The 20,276-nt window shown below is 39.8% G+C and overlaps 1 protein-coding gene across 1 annotated transcript in view; it reads left to right on the forward strand.

Annotated features, from left to right (window-relative positions):
• The window catches only part of LUZP2 (leucine zipper protein 2), a 1,211,598-nt gene that overhangs the window by 589,906 nt on the left and 601,416 nt on the right, over positions 1-20,276 (forward strand). Inside the window, exon 5 of the mRNA XM_077288026.1 lies at positions 5,437-5,499. Coding sequence (XP_077144141.1) covers positions 5,437-5,499 — 63 coding nt within the window. The remainder of the gene's footprint in view (positions 1-5,436; positions 5,500-20,276) is intronic.

The following is a 20,276-nucleotide window of genomic DNA, read 5'->3' on the forward strand; positions in this document are numbered from 1 at the left end:
CACATTGAGCATCCACATGTTTGACATTTTTTAGTGATCAGCACCCATCTAATTTATGAATGTCTATCTCCAGAAGCATGAGCTGGGTAAAATGTACTGGTCACCACAATATACTGGCCACTCAAAGTACTGGTCACTACAACGGCAGTTTGCAATTTTTATTTACCAATATCCACTGCTGATTGTTTCAGGAAAACTCCTATGGAGTCAAAATCATCACTACACGTGTAGATAAATTCCCAAAGGGGTATAATTTCCAAAATGAGGTCACTTGAAGGAAAATTCTGTTGATTTAGCACTTAGGGGCTCTGTATATGGAGTCCGCAAATTTTTCTCATAAAATCTGTGCTCTAGGGGGCAAATAGCACTCTTTCCCTCCAGAGTCTTGCCATGTAGCTAGGCAGTACAGTACAGCCACATATGGGGTATTTCCACATTCAGCAGAAATTGTGGGATACATTTTGTGCCATTTTTACCCAATTCCCAGTGTGAAAATATATAACCTGGGGCTAAAACCAAATTTAGGTAAAAATTGAATTATTTTCTTCTTCACTACCAAATGGTATACCATTCTGTGACCCACCTGTGGTGTCAAAATCATCAATGCACCCCTATATGAATTCAATGTGAGGTGTAGTTTGTAAAACGCGGTCTTTTATGGGGGTTCTACTGTTCTAGTACCTTAGGGGCTCTGCCAATATGACATAGCACCATCAAACCAGTTCAGCAAAATCTAAACTCCCATATAACGCTTCTTCCCTTCTGAGCTGTGCACTGTACCTTAAAAGTAGCTTTTGATCACATATGGGGCATAGTGAGAAAAAATTGCACAACACATTTTTAGGTTCATTTTCTCCTGCTATCCTTGTGACAATTAAAAAACTTGGGGCTAAAACAACATTTTTGGATGACAAATATTTTTTTTTACATTTCCACAGATCAAAGTTATAAACTTCTGTGAAGCACTTGGGGTACAAGATTCTCCTCACACATCTAGATGAGTTCTCTGAGGGGTCTAGTCACTCTAGTAACATTGTCACTTGTGGGGTGTTTCCACTTTTTAGGAACAACAGGGGCACTGCAAACGTGACATGGTGCCCGCTAATGAATCCAGCAAGTTTTGCATTTAAACAGTCAAATGGCGCTTTCATTCAGAGGCCTTTGATGCACCCAAAAAGTAGGCTTCTCCCACATATGGGGTATTAGCGTACTCAGGAGAAATTGCACAACAAATCATATGGTGCAAGTTCTCCTGTTACACTTGTGAAAAAGCAAAATTTGGGGCTAAAAAACATTTTTGTGGGAGTAATGTGAATGTTTTTATTTTCTCAGCTCAATGTTATAAACTTCTGAAAAGTACCTGGCAGTTCAAGGTGCTCAACACACATCAAGATTAGTTCCACGAGAGGTATAGTTTCGAAATCGGTGTAAAATGTGAGGTGTTTCATCTGTTTAAGCACTTCTAGAGCTCTCCAAACGCGACATGGCGTCCGCAAATTATTTCAGCAAATTTTGCATTCAAAAATTCAAATTATGCTCCTTCCCTACCGAGTTCTGTCATGCACCAAAACAATAGTTTTCTCTCACCTATCCCCGTATGGATGTACTCAGGAGAAATTGCACAATAAATTATAAGATACAATTTCTCCTGTTACCCTTGTGAAAGTGCAAAATTTGGGGCTGAAATACATTTTTGTAGGAAAAATGTGATTTTTTACATTTTCAAATATCATTGTTATAAACTTCAGAAAAGCATTTTTTGGGGGGTTCAAGGTGCTCACTACACATATAGATAAGTTCCCTGGGAGGTATAGTTTCTAAAATGGTATCACTTGTGGAGGGTTTCCATTGTTTAGGCACATTAGGTGCTTTTCAAATGCGACATGGTATCCGCTAATGATATCATTAATTTTGCATAAAAAAAGTAAATGACACTCCTTCCCTTTCAAGACCAGCATTGTGCCCAAACAGTGGTTTTCCTCCACATAAAGTGTATCGGCATGGTCAGGAGAAACTGCACAACAGATTTTGGGGTCCATTTTTTCCTGTTACCCTTGTGAAAATAAAAAAAAAATATTGGTCTAAAGTAAATTTTTTGTGAAAAAAAGCTAAATGTTTATTTTTTCCTTATACATTTCAAAAATGCATGTAAAACACCTAACGGGTTAATAAACTTCTTGAATGTGGTTTTGAGTACCTTGAGGAATTCAGTTTTTAGAATGGTGTAACTTTTGGGTATTTTTTATAATATAGGTCCCTCAAAGCCACTTCAAATGTAATGTGGTTCCTAAAAAAATGATATTGCAAATTTTGTTGAAAAAATTAAAAATCGCTAGTCATATTTTAACCCCTCCATGACGGTGGGATTTTCCGTTTTTCAGTATTCGTTTTTCACTCCCCTCTTCTCAGAGCCATAACTTTTTTATTTTTCCGTCAATTTGGCCAGGTGAGGGCTTTTTTTTTGTGGGACAAGTTGTACTTTTGAACGACATCATTGGTTTTACCATGTCGTGTACTAGAAAACGGGAAAAAAATTCCAACTGTGGTGAAATTGCAAAAAAAGTGCAATCCCACACTTGTTTTTTGCTTGGCTTTTTTGCTAGGTTCACTAAATGCTAAAACTGACCTGCCATTATGATTCTCCAGGTCATTACAAGTTCATAGACACCTAACATGACTAAGTTATATTTTACGTAAGTGGTGAAAAAAAATTCCAAACTTTGCTAAAAAAAAAAAAAAATTGCGCCATTTTCCGATACTCGTAGCGTCTCCATTTTCCATGATCTGGGGTCAGTTGAGGGCTTATTTTTTGCATGCCGAGCTGGCATTTTTAATGATACCATTTTGGTGCAGATATGTTCTTTTGATCACCCGTTATTGCATTTTAATGCAATGTCATGGCGACCAAAAAAACGTAATTCTGGCGTTTCGGATTTTTTTCTCATTACGCCGTTTAGCGATCAGGTTAATTCTTTTTTTTATTGATAGATCAGGCGATTCTGAATGCGGTGATACCAAATATGTGTAGGTTTGATTTTTTTTTATTGATTTATTTTGATTGGGGCGAAAGGGGGGTGATTTAAACTTTTATGTTTTTTTTATTTTTTTCACATTTTTTTTAACTTTTTTTTTTACTTTTGCCATGCTTCAATAGCCTCCATGGGAGGCTAGAAGCAGGCACAACTCGATCGCCTCTGCTACATAACAGTGATCATCAGATCGCTGCTATGCAGCAGAAAATCAGGTGTGCTGTGAGCACCAACCACAGGGTGGCGCTCACAGCTACTGGCGATCAGTAACCATAGAGGTCTCAAGGACCTCTATGGTTACAATACTGAAGCATCGCCGACCCCCGATCATGTGACGGGGGTCGGCGATGACGTAATTTCCGGCCGCCCGGATGGATGCGGTAGTTAAATGCCGCTGTCTGCGTTTGACAGCGGCATTTAACTAGTTAACAGCGGCAGGTGAATCGCGATTTCACCCGCCGCTATTGCGGGCACATGTCAGCTGTTCAAAACAGCTGACATGTCCCGGCTTTGATGCGGGCTCACCGCGGAGCCCTGCATCAAAGCAGGGGACCTGACGTCGGACGTACTATCCCGTCCGACATCAGGAAGGGGTTAACCCTCATAACTCCCTAACCCCAAAAAAATTATGTTTCAAAAAGTGTGCTTATGTAAAGTAGACATGTGGGAAATGTTATTTGTTAACTATTTTGTGTGACATAACTCTCTGATTTAAGGGCGTAAAATTAAAAAAAATAAACATTTTCTCAAATTTTTTTTTTTTTCATAAATAAACACAAGTCATATTGAATAAATTTTACCTCTATCATGAAGTACAATATGTCATGAAAAAACTATCTCAGAATTAATGGAATCCATTGAAGTGTTCCAGAGCTATTACCACATAAAGTGACACTGAACAGAATTGTAAAATTTGGCCTGATCATGAAGGTGAAAACAGCCTTGGGGTGAAGGGGTAAAATTCTATAAGGAAATGCCACAAAAGATGTAATGTAGAGCTGATAAAATTGATGATACAGAATTTGACATGGAGTGAAAATTTGCAGGTCCTGGTGACTTTGAAAACCTTGCGATTCGGTGTGCATGAATTGGGAAAAATGGACATCACATTGCAGAAGATTGCATCAGTAACAGGTTTCATAAGACCCCAGACATGACTTTGCATGCTTCTCCCTAATACCCTGCAGATATCACATTATATGGAATAGCACAGCTATTCAGGAAGGTGTATCATAGCCTATATGAAAGATTGATCAGGATTTGCAGAAGCCATTTTAGGATGACTAGTGAGAGAATGATAGCATTCAGCAATATAGACAGAAGGAATGATGAAAAGTGAGTGTTGGATATTCACAGGGCGCCATGCTCGGAATCAAGAACCATCCAGGGCAGATAAAAGAAGACATAGAAAGATAAGATAAGAGATAGGAAGACAGTTACTAAAGTATGTGACAAATGCTCCAGTCAATAATATGTAAAACCTGTGCAAGAAGATGAGAGCAGTAGTCTGAGATACAGAGTTGAAGTCAGTAAAGTGAGAGAGTCCAGACATGTTTGTACTAATTGAGGGTATTAATTTAAAGCTGCATGAACTGTACTACCGACATTATCTGTCTATGTCTGGATATAAAGTGCGATAGCAAGGACTAGATTTTGGGGAAAATGAAAGATTGAGAACAGTTAGTTTAATGGCTTGATGTGAAAATCCAACCCAAACAGATTTGTTTTTAGTTCATGATTAAAACTTTGAATACTTGGAATTTACCGGTTTGTCTGGGATAGCACAATACAGGGAAGTTGCGTGGCATGAAAATATTCTTGGATACAGGAGTGAGAAATCTGGATCATTGTATTAGCAGAATACAGGGAATGGGTAAAGTGGTAGATAGAAATGAGGGAGGGAATTGAGAAAGCATGTCAGTGCAGAATTGTGGACAGCTCATGTAGATATCTGTGGATTTCAGTCCTATCTCAAAGAACGGACCGGCTGCTGGTCTCCCAAACTGAGACTGACAGCCTCATAGAAATATATGAAGCTGCCATGCTTGGATCAACAGAGCCGCAGTCAGTCCATGCTCTAGTGGTCCATGCTCAGGCCAAATTGTCACGGATGTCTGAATGAGACCTTAATGTTTGAGTTTATTATGTATTATGTAATGGAGGAGCAACCAAAGCAAAGATTGAGAATTGATATGCTGGTATTTTTTATGCAAGAGAGAATTCAGCATGAATGCCTTGTGTTGAGTTTTCTCTGGACTTATTTTCTAGATTCCAATCTGAGAATTTTTTATTATCTATTTTTAAAATAAATAAGTATTTTATTATTATAAAAGCTGCCTTTTTATCACTGTAGATTTGCTATCAAATATAATACACTGTGATTAAATGTTTATTAAATATTTTTCAGATAAATTTCCTAAAAACTGAAATGGAACGTAAAAGTAAAATGATCAGAGATCTACAAAATGAGGTATAGTAAAGACATGCTATACTATTCATGTGATTTAATGTTATCCATTATTCCTTAACATAAAGCAAAAATGAAATGGTGTCATCTACTGCCTTAGCAAAGTTGACAATGGATTAAACACTTTAGATTGTTTGGCATACAAGACAAATCTATAGTTCAGAAGTTTGCATGGATTCTGATGCTGAGGGCTGGAAAAGAGATGTTTTACAATTATATTGTTGAAATTGTTTTCAATTTTATACCTTTTAATAGAACATGATTGTGGAAATAAATAGTCAGCTGTTAAGCAACATGGTGCCTCAGTGGTTAGCACTATTGTTTGGAAGGACTGGGGTCGTAGGATGAAAAAAAAAAACAGAAATTGCTTTAATACCTAGATTTCCCACAGTTTCACTGAACATTTTATGATTGATTTCATGAGATCCAAGAGATGTAGCTGTAAAATTCACAAAAAAAGTAGAATTATCTGAAAATGGCCTACGGACAGCATCTGCATGAAATTTGAAATATGTCCTTCTCCGAAACATTACATTTGATATAAAATTGGTCCTAATGTTTTAAAACATGGATTCTGTGCTGCATTAGAGACAGGAATGCAAATCTATGTACTGTCCTGCAGAATATTTTTGTGCTATAAAACCAACAAGAAAGAAGAAATACAATTATGCTACAGTTGTGGCCAAAAGTATTGACACCCCTGCAATTCTGTCAGATAATACTCAGTTTCTTCCTGAAAATGATTGCAAACACAAATTCTTTGTTATTATTATCTTCTTTTATGTTGTCTTCAATGAAAAATCACAAAAAGAATTGTCCTTAAGCCAATTTGGATATAATTCCACACCAAACATAAAAAAGGGGGTGGACAAAAGTATTGGCACTGTTCTAAAAATCATGTGATGCTTCTCTAATTTGTGTAATTAACAGCACCTGTAACTTACCTGTGGCACCTAACAGGTGTTGGCGATAACTAAATCACACTTGCAGCCAGTTGACATGGATTAAAGTTGACTCAACCTCTGTCCTGTGTCCTTGTGTGTACAACATTGAGCATGGAGAAAAGAAAGAAGACCAAAGAACTGTCTGAGGAATTGAGAAACCAAATTGTGAGGAAGCATGAGCAATCTCAAGGCTGCAAGTCCATCTCCAAAGACCTGAATGTTCCTGTGTCTACTGTACGCAGTGTCATCAAGAATTTAAAGCCCACGGCACTGTGGCTAACCTCCCTAGATGAGGACGGAAAAGAAAAATTGACAAGAGATTTCAACGCAAGATTGTGCGGATGTTGGATGAAGAACCTCGACTAACATCCAAACAAGTTCAAGCTGCCCTGTAGTCCGAGGGTACAACAGTGTCAACCCGTACTATCCGTCGGCGTCTGAATGAAAAGGGACTGTATGGTAGGAGACCCAGGAAGACCCCACTTCTTACCCCGAGACATAAAAAAGCCAGGCTGGAGTTTGCCAAAACTTACCTGAAAAAGCCTAAAACGTTTTGGAAGAATGTTCTCTGGTCAGATGAGACAAAAGTAGAACTTTTTGGGCAAAGGTATCAACATAGAGTTTACAGGAGAAAAAAGAGGCATTCAAAGAAAAGAACACGGTCCCTACAGTCAAACATGGCAGAGGTTCCCTGATGTTTTGGGGTTGCTTTGCTGCCTCTGGCACTGGACTGCTTGACCGTGTGCATGGCATTATGAAGTCTGAAGACTACCAACAAATTTTGCAGCATAATGTAGGGCCTTCCAGCAGGACAATGACCCAAAACACACTTCAAAAAGCACTAGAAAATGGTTTGAGAGAAAGCACTGGAGACTTCTAAGGTGGCCAGCAATGAGTCCAGACATGAATCCCATAGAACACCTGTGGAGAGATCTAAAAATGGCAGTTTGTAGAAGGCACCCTTCAAATATCAGGGACCTGGAGCAGTTTGCCAAAGAAGAATGGTCTAAAATTCCAGCAGAGCATTGTAAGAAACTCATTGATGGTTACCGGAAGCGGTTGGTCGCAGTTATTTTGGCTAAAGGTTGTGCAACCAAGTATTAGGCTGAGGGTGCCAACACTTTTGTCTGGCCCATTTTTGGAGTTTTGTGTGAAATGATCAATGTTTTGCTTTTTGCTTCATTCTCTTTTGTGTTTTTTCATTTAAGACAAATTAAATGAAGACAATAATACCAAAGAATTTGTGTTTGCAATCATTTTCAGGAAGAAACTGAGTATTATCTGACAGAATTGCAGGGGTGTCAATACTTTTGGCTACAACTGTATGTTGTTTTTATACACTTCAAGTCAGTGTTGGATTGGGCTGTCTTGGACCGAAACGTAGCATTGACTCTAGTGGCCCACACCATCACTATATATAAAGATCTATTAGGCATTATCCCTGTTAGAGTGAAATAGACTGAAAATCACATCTACCTTGATGTACAATTATGGTGATTTACCTTTAACGGCATGAGCATCACTGCCGACTTTTTGCAAATCTTTGCTTTCTTGACAACGCACAGTAAGCCAGGTGTACACACTCCAGCTTCTTTGGGGCACATAAAATCTCATGGCTGGCTGTGTCCTACATCACCACTACCTCCATATTTAAAATAATGTCCCCATCTCTGGCTCCATTTAGTATACTTTTTCAGGGCGGTGGTATCATTGCAATGTGCCAGCTGTGATTTCTTCTCCTACTGCCGGCCTCTGATGGGTAGATATTGTGGGGCAATACTTTTCTACTGGATATGCATCTGAGGACATATATTCCACATACTAAAGGCGGCACCAGTGGTGCATAGTATGGTTGTAATTGTTATATCCTAGCTTAGGGGCCTACTGGAAACCAGAGGCCCACCGGAGGATTCCTCGATCCCCTGGTGGTCCAGTCTGTGCCTGCCTTCAGTCTTTTCCAAGGACTTGTTAGTAAAGTTGCAAACAAGGTATGCTGGTTGTAATTCAATGTAATGTGTATTTATGAAGTAAAAATAAATGTAATAATTTAATCATGACTTCTTCCCATGTTTATGAACCAACAGATAAAATGTATACAGTTTATGATTCCTAATTAAGCAGTAAAATGGAAGGAATATAGCAAACTGACTAAATGATAGGTATGAATAAAAAGCCTAACTGAAGATATTATAACTGACATACAACCTCCGTGTGGTCTCATTGACGTCTGGGAGCATAATTTGGCTTGGATCATTTTGGCGTCACCTTTGCATAATAATCAAAAATCTTAATCAACAATTAACTTGAGTACTTCTAGTGCACTTTATAGTTATAACCACAGATATCCTATAATCAATAAAATAGAAGATGCCGGGAAAATTGGAGGCTGTTAACTCACCTGTTCTAAAACCTTTTCTAAAATAGAAGATAAGGAGTTTTGTAAGTTGCATTGAGACTTAAATATATATCATATTGCTAATAATCATGGGTAATCTTATGAATAGAGATGACTGAGCGAATTTTTGGGTCCCTACTTATTCAACAAGCTACAGCTCTTACCGAATAAGCTGCAGAGGGAACCCGGATACATGGATCGTTCTGGCTGATCAGCTGTCTGGTGCCGCAGCTTCATGTGTCGCGGCTGTGTCACTGTCACAGCACATGCATGGAGAGCCCAACAAACAGGCTCCCCTGCATGTGCTGTGACAGTGCACAGCCGCGACACATGCAGCTGTGGTGCCGATCAGCTGATAAGCCGGCATGCTCCATGTATCCATGCCGAATAAGCAGGGACCCAATCAAATTCGCTCATCTCTACTTATGAACAGCCATTTGTCTCTATGGTAGCAGAATACAAAAAAACTGCTTGTGTATTCTCATGTTCATTCATCCACTGCCCCTCTTTTAAGTACCATTCCAGCATTTTTTATGTATCCACCTGTTAGGTATTAGTTATGTACAGTATGTTCAGCCTTTGAAGTAAAATACTTACTGGTCACCATGTTCTTCAGTTTCTATCGCCGTTCCGGACCCTTTGCACCATCTTGTGACTGCAACTCTGACAGGTCAAGCATTACCTTCTTTCCTAGTAAATGAATAATATACAGCACTAAGGTAGAAGATGATGAGGTGTGAGAGTAGGGCTCCAGTCCGTGATAATTGTAGCCAAAAAACTCATCACTCAATAGGATAATTTGCAAAAGAATATGGATTATATTTACAAACAGGAACAGTCTGTGAAAAATAGCTAATTACATTTTGGACTTTCTTCAGATGCTAACTTTATTTTTGTAAAAATGCATAATTCTCTCAGGGGTATCGATAGGGGTAATGTAAATTGCATTCTTTAAAGACATACCCGTTATCTGCACTGATGAGTCACTGTTAGGAGAAGTGCCTCCAGGTCACCACTCCTCAACACAGATAACGCGTATCTCCTTGACTCCTTCATGACCTTGGGATTTTCCATTTTTCCGTGTTCGTTTTTTGCTCCCCTCCTTCCCAGAGCCATAACTTTTTCATTTTTCTGTAAATATGGCCATGTGAGGGCTTATTTTTTGCGGGACGAGTTGTACTTTTAAACAGCATCATTAGTTTTACCATGTCATGTACTAGAAATCGGGAAAAAAATTCCAGGTGCGGTGAAATTGCAAAAAAAGTGCAGTCCCACACTTGTTTTTTGCTTGGCTTTTTTTCTAGGTTCACTAAATGCTAAAACTGACCTGTCATTATGATTCTCCAGGTCAGTACGAGTTCACAGACACCTAACATGTTTAGGTTATTTTTTATCTAAGTGGTGAAAAAAAATTCCAAACTTTGCTAAAAAAAAAGAAAATTGCGCCATTTTCCGATACCTGTAGCGTCTCCATTTTTCATGATCTGGGGTCAGGTGAGGGCTTATTTTTTGCATGCCGAGCTGGTATTTTTATTGATACCATTTTGGTGCAGATAAGTTCTTTTGATCGCCCGTTATTGCATTTTAATGCAATGTCGCGGCGACCAAAAAAACATAATTCTGGTGTTTCAAATTTTTTTCTCGCTATGTCTTTTAGCAATCAGGTAAATCCTTTTTTTATTGATAGATCGGGCGATTCTGAACGCAGCGATACCAAATATATGTAGGTTTGATTTTTTTTAATTAATTTATTTTGAATGGGGCGAAAGGGGGGTGATTTAAACTTTTATATTTTTTTTATTTTTTTCACATTTTCTTTACTTTTATTTTAACTTTTGCCATGCTTCAATAGCCTCCATAGGAGGCTAGAAGCTGGCACAACACGATCGGCTCTACTACACAGCAGCGATCATCAGATCGCTGCTATGCAGCAGAAATGCAGGTGTGCTGTGATCGCCGACCACAGGGTGGCGCTCACAGCTACCGGCGATCAGTAATCATAGAGGTCTCAAGGACCTCTATGGTTACTCTGCAGAAGCATCGCTGACCCCCGAACATGTGACAGGGGTCGGCGATGCGCTCATTTCCGTCCAGAAGCGCCTGTTAAATGCCGCTGTCTGCGTTTGACAGCGGCATTTAACTAGTTAATAGCGGCGGGTGAATCTCGATTTCACCCGCCGCTATTGCGGGCACATGTCAGCTGTTCAAACCAGCTGACATGTCTCGGCTTTGATGCGGGCTCACCGACGGAGCCCTGCATCAAAGCGCGGTATCTGACCTCGGACGTACTATCCCGTCCGAGGTTAGAAAGAGGTTAATAAGCGCAGTCTGCATCACCCCTATCAATACCCCTGAGAGTATTATGTATTTTTGTAATAAGTTGGTGAATATCTGATGAAGGTCCATTATCGACTGAAACATCATTAGCTGTTTTCATGGAATGTTTGTAAATTAAATCCACATTCTTTAGCAAAATATCCTCTTGAGTGCTGAGTTTTATTACTACTTCTTACTCTTAGCAAGAGCCATGTTCTGAGCTTCATAGATGTACATTGACATCTGGTCTGCATAGCAAACAGTGCAGTGATCCAGCTGGTCAAAGATGCCATCAAGTGGTCCAAAAGAGGAGTGAAAATGGCAAAGGAGAGTGACTGCTAAAAGTTTTCATTCATATACGTTCATATGTCTATAAAAAGATTTTACTTTTACATGATTTTAAAGGCGTTTCCTGGGCATCTTACATTGATGACCTATTATTAAGATACATAGTCAATATCCGGTCGTTCGAGGTACAACAACTGACACCGCTAATCATCATCTGTTCTAGACTCCAGCAGCACCCAGATATAAACAGCACAGCTCTGATCCATGTGTAGGATCCATTTCTGAGAACAGTAGATCAACTCCTACTTAAAGACGTCCAGGTTTATCACAAAAGTCTGTAATAATATTATGTGACTGGAGACTTGTAAATCCTCACATTTTGTGCATCATGCACTGTGGTGATTCTCCTGTGCCAGCGGCAAGACCGAGTGGTCATGTGACCTCAAGTGTGCAATTTACATATTTCCAGCCACGTTCCAACTAAACATGCATGGCTTCACTCAATTCACTTTTATTGATTGACTGCAGACTTTTGTCAAAAACGTGGATAAGCTTTGAGAGTATAAGAACAGATGTAATATTCTCAGCAGTGGCTGCTGCAAATTTTTTAGAGCTTTGCCGCTCAGTTCTGTTCAATGTTTACATCCATTCATTGTCAGAACAGATAACAACTGAATGATGTGAGTACTGGGTGTTGGACTGCCACCGATCTGATACTGATGACCTGCTACATAGGACGGCCATTAATATTTGATGTCTAGATAACCCCTTTATTCCCTTTGTGACTAAAACAGGGCAGTTTTGCACATACCAGGAAAAATAGGTGGACGTTAAACTATTTAGATTGTATTATTTAAAAATACTTTTTTTATGGAGAACTATCTGATATTTTCAGCTCTCTATATTACATAGGTTGGCGAGGAGAGAGGTGCCTCAAGCTATTTTTTTTGCCATTGGACGGGACGATTTGCAAAAAAATAAAACCTTTTGGAGGTGTTTCTCGAGCCATTTTATGATGTTATTAAGCCCTCTATGACACATATGAGTAGTGTTTGCCCTATTGAAGTAAAAATGTTGTAGAAATTCTTCTATGGACTATAAAAGCAGTGCAAAAGATGACACTACTCATTCTACTATTATAACATACTTTTTTCTTTTTTTCTAATCCTCAAATGAGAATTTGTAAGCCAAATAAAATCTGCAATTAATATACTGAGACATCACAAAAGTAATTAGACATATTACAGCTCTAAATTAATCTTTTGAACGTGTGATCTTTAAGAATTTGAAAGGAACAAATAATTAGATTAGTGAGAGTTTTGTAAATAATAAAAATGCATTAGAACTTCCATTCTATAATTGTTTAGGCAGAGAAGAAACCAACAAAAAATAATAATACACACAGAAGCAAACTTATACCAACCTCTTGGGAGAGTTTTACTTAATTTTTGTTATTTTCCTTAGTTCTCACTGGACAACTACCAATTTCTTCAGTTGAAGAAACTTATGCAATGCTTATTTGAAAATATTCCACTCTGGTAATTTTTAAAATTAATGCCTAATGAAATTGTTTATTCTATTACTTGAAACTTTGCTGTAAAGATCTAATACAGAAATTCTTTTTATAAAACACAGTCCATAATTAGGAATAAGGTGATGATAAGTACTTCTCCATAAGGTTTTGTTTTCTGCTGCTTTGGCCGTGTTTTTAACCCCTTAAGCCCCGAGGGTGGTTTGCACGTTAATGACCGGGCCAATTTTTACAATTCTGACCACTGTCCCTTTATGAGGTTATAACTCTGGAACGCTTCAACGGATCTTGGCGATTCTGACATTGTTTTCTCGTGACATATTGTACTTCATGTTAGTGGTAAAATTTCTTCGATATAAAATGCGTTTATTTGTGAAAAAAACGAATATTTGGCGAAAATTTTGAAAATTTCGCAATTTTCCAACTTTGAATTTTTATGCCCTTAAATCACAGACATATGTCACACAAAATACTTAATAAATAACATTTCCCACATGTCTACTTTACATCAGCACAATTTTGGAACCAAAATTTTTTTTTTGTGACGGAGTTATAAGGGTTAAAAGTTGACCAGCAATTTCTCATTTTTACAACACCATTTTTTTTTAGGGACCACATCTCATTTGAAGTCATTTTGACGGGTCTATATGATAGAAAATACCCAAGTGTGACACCATTCTAAAAACTGCACCCCTCAAGGTACTCAAAACCACTTTCAAGAAGTTTATTAACCCTTCAGGTGTTTCACAGGAATTTTTGGAATGTTTAAATAAAAATGAACATTTAACTTTTTTTCACACAAAATTTATTTCAGCTCCAATTTGTTTTATTTTACCAAGGGTAACAGGAGAAAATAGACCCCAAAAGTTGTTGTACAATTTGTCCTGAGTACGCTGATACCCCATATGTGGGGGTAAACCACAGTTTGGGCGCATGGCAGAGCTTGGAAACAAAGGAGCGCCATTTGACTTTTCAATGCAAAATTGACTGGAATTGAGATGGGACGCCATGTTGCGTTTGGAGAGCCCCTAATGTGCCTAAACATTGAAACCCCCCACGAGTGACACCATTTTGGAAAGTAGACCCCTTAAGGAACTTATCTAGATGTGTGTTGAGCACTTTGACCCAACAAGTGCTTCACAGAAGTTTATAATGCAGAGCCGTAAAAATAAAAAATCATATTTTTTCACAAAAATGATCTTTTCACCCCCATTTTTTTATTTCCCCAAGGGTAAGAGAAGAAATTAGACCACAAAAGTTGTTGTGCAATTTGTCCTGAGTACGACGATACCCCATATGTGGGTGTAAACCATTGTTTGGGCGCATAGCAGAGCTCAGAAGGGAAGAAGCGCTATTTTACTTTTCAATGCAAAATTGACTGGAATTAAGATGGGATGCCATGTTGCGTTTGGAGAGCCCCTGATGTGCCTAAACATTAAACCCCCCCACAAGTGACACCATTTTGGAAAGTAGACCCCCTAAGGAACTTATCTAGATGTGTTTTGAGAGCTTTGAACCCCCAAGTGTTTCACTACAGTTTATAACGCAGAGCCGTGAAAATAAAAATTATTTTTTTTTTTCACAAAAATTATTTTTTAGCCCCCAGTTTTGTATTTTCACAAGGGTATCAGGATAAATTGGACCCCAAAAGTTGTTGTCCAATTTGTCTGGAGTACGCTGATACCCCATTTGTGGGGAGGGACCACTGTTTGGGCGCATGACAGAGCTCGGAAGGGAAGGAGCGCCATTTGGAATGCAGACTTAAATGGATTGGTCTGCAGGCGTCACGTTGCATTTGCAGAGCCCCTGATGTACCCAAACAGTACAAACCCCCCACAAGTGACCCCATATTGGAAACTAGACCCCCCAAGGAACTTATCTAGATGTGTTGTGAGAACTTTGAACCCCCAAGTGTTTCACTACAGTTTATAACGCAGAGCCGTGAAAATAATATATTTTTTTTTTTTCACAAAAATGAAATTTAGCCCCCAGTTTTGTATTTTCACAAGGGTATCAGGATAAATTGGACCCTAAAAGTTGTTGTCCAATTTGTCCTGAGTACGCTGATACCCCCTATGTGGGGGGGAACCACTGTTTGGGCGCATGACAGAGCTCGGAAGGGAAGGAGCGCCATTTGGAATTCAGACTTAAATGGATTGGTCTGCAGGCGTCACGTTGAATTTGCAGAGCCCCTGATGTACCCAAACAGTACAAACCCCCCACAAGTGACCCCATATTGGAAACTAGACCCCCCAAGGAACTTATCTAGATGTGTTGTGAGAACTTTGAACCCCCAAGTGTTTCACTACAGTTTATAACGCAGAGCCGTGAAAATAAAAATTATTTTTCTTTTTCACAAAAATGATTTTTTAGCCCCCAGTTTTGTATTTTCACAAGGGTATCAGGATAAATTGGACCCTAAAAGTTGTTGTCCAATTTGTCCTGAGTACGCTGATACCCCCTATGTGGGGGGGAACCACTGTTTGGGCGCATGACAGAGCTCGGAATGGAAGGAGCGCCATTTGGAATGCAGACTTAAATGGATTGGTCTGCAGGCGTCACGTTGCATTTGCAGAGCCCCTGATGTACCCAAATAGTACAAACCCCCCCATATTGGAAACTAGACCTCCCAAGGAACTTATCTAGATGTGTTGTGAGAACTTTGAACCCCCAAGTGTTTCACTACAGTTTACAACGCAGAGCCGTGAAAATAAAACATATTTTTTTTCCCACAAAAATGATTTTTAGCCCCCCAAATTTTTATTTTCCCAAGGATAACAAGAGAACTTGGACCCCAGAAGTTGTTGTTCAATTTGTCCCTAGTACGCTGATACCCCATATGTTGGGGTAAACCCCTTTTTGGACGCACGGGAGAGCTCGGAAGGGAAGGAGCACTGTTTTACTTTTTCAACGCAGAATTGGCTGGAATTGAGATTGGACGCCATGTCGCGTTTGGAGAGCCCCTGATGTGCCTGAACAGTGGAAACCCCCCAATTCTACCTGAAACCCTACCCCTAACCGTTTACTGAACATTTTCTGACAGTCATAAGTGCCACGTATATAAGTGCCACGTACATAAGTGCCACGTATATAAGTGCCACGTATATAAGTGCCACGTATATAAGTGCCACGTATTTAAGTGCCACGTATTTAAGTGCCACGTATTTAAGTGCCACGTATTTAAGTGCCACGATATTTCAGTGCCACGATATTTCAGTGCCACGTATTTCAGTGCCACGTATTTCAGTGCCACGTATTTCAGTGCCACGTATTTCAGTGCCACGTATTTCAGTGCCACGTATTTCAGTGCCACGTATTTCAGGCACTGAAAAATACGTGGCACGTAAATACTTCAGTGCCACGATATTTCAGTGCCACGATATTTCCGTGCCACGTATTTCAGTGCCACGTATTTCAGGCACTGAAAAATACGTGGCACGTAAATACGTGGCACGTAAATACGTGGCACTTAAATACGTGGCACTTAAATACGTGGCACTTAAATACGTGGCCACTGAAATATCGTGGCACTTATATACGTATATACGTATATAAACGTATATTTCAGTGCCACGTATTTCAGTGCCACGTATTTCAGGTTAGGGGTAGGGTTAGGGTTTTTTGTTTTTTTCTTGTTTTCTTGTGTTTTTCTATAAAAACGCATGCGTTTTACCGCGTTTACATGCATTTTTTCACACATGCGGTTTTTTTAAAAAACGCATGCAGATAAAAACGCAAGTGTGAAACCAGACTAAAAGACGCTTTTTATAGCAAAAAAGTTTTTGCGTCTCCACATTTTGAGACCTATAATTTTTCCACATTTTGGTCCACAGAGTCATGTGAGGTCTTGTTTTTTGCGGGACGAGTTGACGTTTTTATTGGTAACATTTTCGGACACGTGACCATTTTTTATCACTTTTTATTCCGATTTTTGTGAGGCAGAATAACCAAAAACCAGCTATTCATGAATTTCTTTTGGGAGAGGCGTTTATACCGTTCTGCGCTTGGTAAAATTGATAAAGCAGTTTTATTCGTCGGGTCAGTACGATTACAGCGATACCTCATTTATATCATTTTTTTATGTTTTGACGCTTTTATACGATAAAAACTATTTTATAGAAAAAATAATTATTTTGGCATCGCTTTATTCTGAGGACTATAACTTTTTTACTTTTTTGCTGATGATGCTGTATGGCAGCTCGTTTTTTGCGGGACAAGATGACGTTTTCAGCGGTAACATGGTTATTTATATCTGTCTTTTTGATCGCGTGTTATTCCACTTTTTGTTCGGCGGTATGGTAATAAAGCGTTGTTTTTTGCCTCGTTTTTTTTTTTTTTTTCTTACGGTGTTTACTGAAGGGGTTAACTAGTGGGCCAGTTTTATAGGTTGGGTCGTTACGGACGCGGCGATACTAAATATGTGTACTTTTATTGTTTTTGTTTGTTTTTTTTAGATAAAGAAATGTATTTATGGGAATAATATTTTTTTTTTTATTATTATTTATTTAGGAATTTTTTTTTTTTTTTTTTTTACACATGTGGAAATTTTTTTTTTTACTTTTTTACTTTGTCCCAGGGGGGGACATCACAGATCGCAGATCTGACAGTGTGCACAGCACTCTATCATATCTGCGATCATACTTTCATCGGAGCAGGCTGCAGCTTTCATCTGCAGCCTGCTCCGACCCGGAAGTGCTCCCTGCAGGACCCGGATACAGCCCCTCGGCCATTTTGGATCCGGGGCCTGCAGGGAGAAGACGTTCGGTACGAGGTGAGTACATCACCTTGTACCGATCGTCTCAGGGAAGCACGCAGGGAGCCCCCTCCCTGCGCGATGCTTCCCTGTACCGCCGGTACACCGCGATCATGTTTGATCGCGGTGTGCCGGGGGTTAATGTGCCGGGGGCGGTCCGTGACCGCTCCTGGCACATAGTGCCGGATGTCAGCTGCGATATGCAGCCGACACCCGGCCGCGATCGGCCGCGCTCCCCCCGTGAGCGCGGCCGATCGCGTATGACGTACTATACCGTCACCGGGAATTAAGGCCCACCCCACCTCGACGGTATAGTACGTCATATGGGATTAAGGGGTTAAATACATTTTCCAAGAGTGTGATGAAACTAGCCGACATCACATATTTTAAGCTTCAACCCATTCTAAGACTGTCTTCCAGACTGAAGAGAGTATTGCTCAAGCGATGTGTCTTGACTGTCTGATAAACAACACTATTAATTGCCATAACTGGTCTGCTCACTCAGCGATAATGGTGAAACCGGGTGTTTGTGACCAAATCTGCACTGTTGATAAAAGATGGCTGGCACTGGTCCCACAATCGGGCATGTATATCGTACTTAATGTTGAGCAGGTCTAAACAAGCAGGCGGTCTGGGTCTCCCAAACCTCGCAAATTATAGTTACGCCTCATTGGGAACCTGTATCCTAGATTTTTACCATAACAAAAACAACAAAAAATGGGTTAACCTAGAAAACGATCTTAACGGGTGTGACTCCCAGATGATTCTCTGGTCTGTGGGTGGGGGGGAGGCTGGACGCTCCCTTGCTCTTTCTTATATGAAATTTTTTATCTTTTATCAAACTCAGGGGTAGGGGCCTTCATATAACCTCATTCCCGGGCCCACTGATCCCAATATACGATAACTCTGCCTTTCCCGCGGGACTAAATAGAGAGATGTACCTAAATAAGAGGAGAGACACCAAACCTATTATTCATGACTACTTAAAACAAACAGGGAAATATTCTTAGATAAAGAGCCACCTTCAGGTGCGTGGTTCTTTTATGAACAACTAAAGAGTTTTATCAATACACCTGCGAAACAAACTAATTTGGATAGACCACTATTCCCCTTTGAGATGCTATGCATATCAACAAACCCTCCAGATCATACTGTCTCATTGTTGTATGGAATTTTCCAAGAGTAGGGGATTTCACCACAGGGTCACCCACCGTTTTTTCTAAAATGGAGGCTGATTTGGGGAAATCTTTGTCATCTGAAGATAGAGCAAAATTCCTCCTTTTTACATTTAGATCATTGTTGTGTGCAGTATCAAAGGAGAGGAGCTATAAGATCCTGACAAGGTGGTATAGGTATCCTTCCATGGTACATACTGTGTTCCCTTTGACCCCTGATACTTGCTGGAGATGTTTAACCCCTTTCTGCCATTGGACGTACTATTCCGTCCATGTGGGGTGGGCCCTAATTCCCAAGGACGGAATAGTACGTCCAGCACGATCGGCCGCGCTCACGGGGGGAGCGCGGCCGATCGCGGCTGGGTGTCAGCTGCCTATCGCAGCTGACATCCGGCACTATGTGCCAGGAGCGGTCATGGACCGCCCCCGGCACATTACCCCCAGCACACCGCGATCAAACATGATCGCGGTGTGCCGGCGGTACAGGGAAGCATCGCGCAGGGAGGGGGCTCCCTTTGGGCTTCCCTGAGACCCCCGGAGCAGCGCAATGTGATCACGTTGCTGCGAGGGTCTCTTACCTCCTATCCCTGCAGGCCCTGGATCCAAAATGGCCACGGGGATGCATCCGGGTCCTGCAGGAATTACTTCCGGTGCCGTGCAGGCGCTGGTAAGCCTTCATGACTGTATGAGTGCTGTGCAAACTGTCAGATCATCGATCTGTGATGTCCCTCCCTGGGACAAAGTAAAAAAGTAAAAAAAAAAATTCCCACATGTGTAAAAAAGAAAAGAAAAAAAAAATTCCTAAATAAAGAAAAAAATATATATATTATTCCCATAAATACATTTCTTTATCTAAATAAAAAAAATCAAACAATAAAAGTACACATATTTAGTATTGCCGCGTCCGTAACAACCCCACCTATAAAAATATATCACTAGTTAACCCCTTCAGTGAACACCATAAAAAAAAATAAAAAAAACGAGGCAAAAAACAACGCTTTATTCTCATACCGCCGAACAAAAAGTGGAATAACAAGCGATCAAAAAGACGGATGTAAGTAACCATGGTACCGCTGAAAACGTCATCTTGTCCCGCAAAAAACGAGCCACAATACAGCATCATCAGCGAAAAAATAAAAAGTTATAGTCCTCAGAATAAAGCAATGCCAAAATAATTATTTTTTCTATAAAATTGTTTTTATCGTATAAAAGCGCCAAAACATAAAACAAATGATATAAATGAGGTATTGCTGTAATCGTACTGACCCGAAGAATAAAACTGCTTTATCAATTTTACCAAATGCGGAACGGTAAAAACGCCTCCCCCAAAAGAAATTCATGAATAGCTGTTTTTTGGTCATTCTGCCTCACAAAAATC

This window comes from Ranitomeya variabilis, chromosome 2 (assembly GCF_051348905.1).
Source record: "Ranitomeya variabilis isolate aRanVar5 chromosome 2, aRanVar5.hap1, whole genome shotgun sequence".
Lineage (NCBI taxonomy): Eukaryota > Metazoa > Chordata > Amphibia > Anura > Dendrobatidae > Ranitomeya > Ranitomeya variabilis.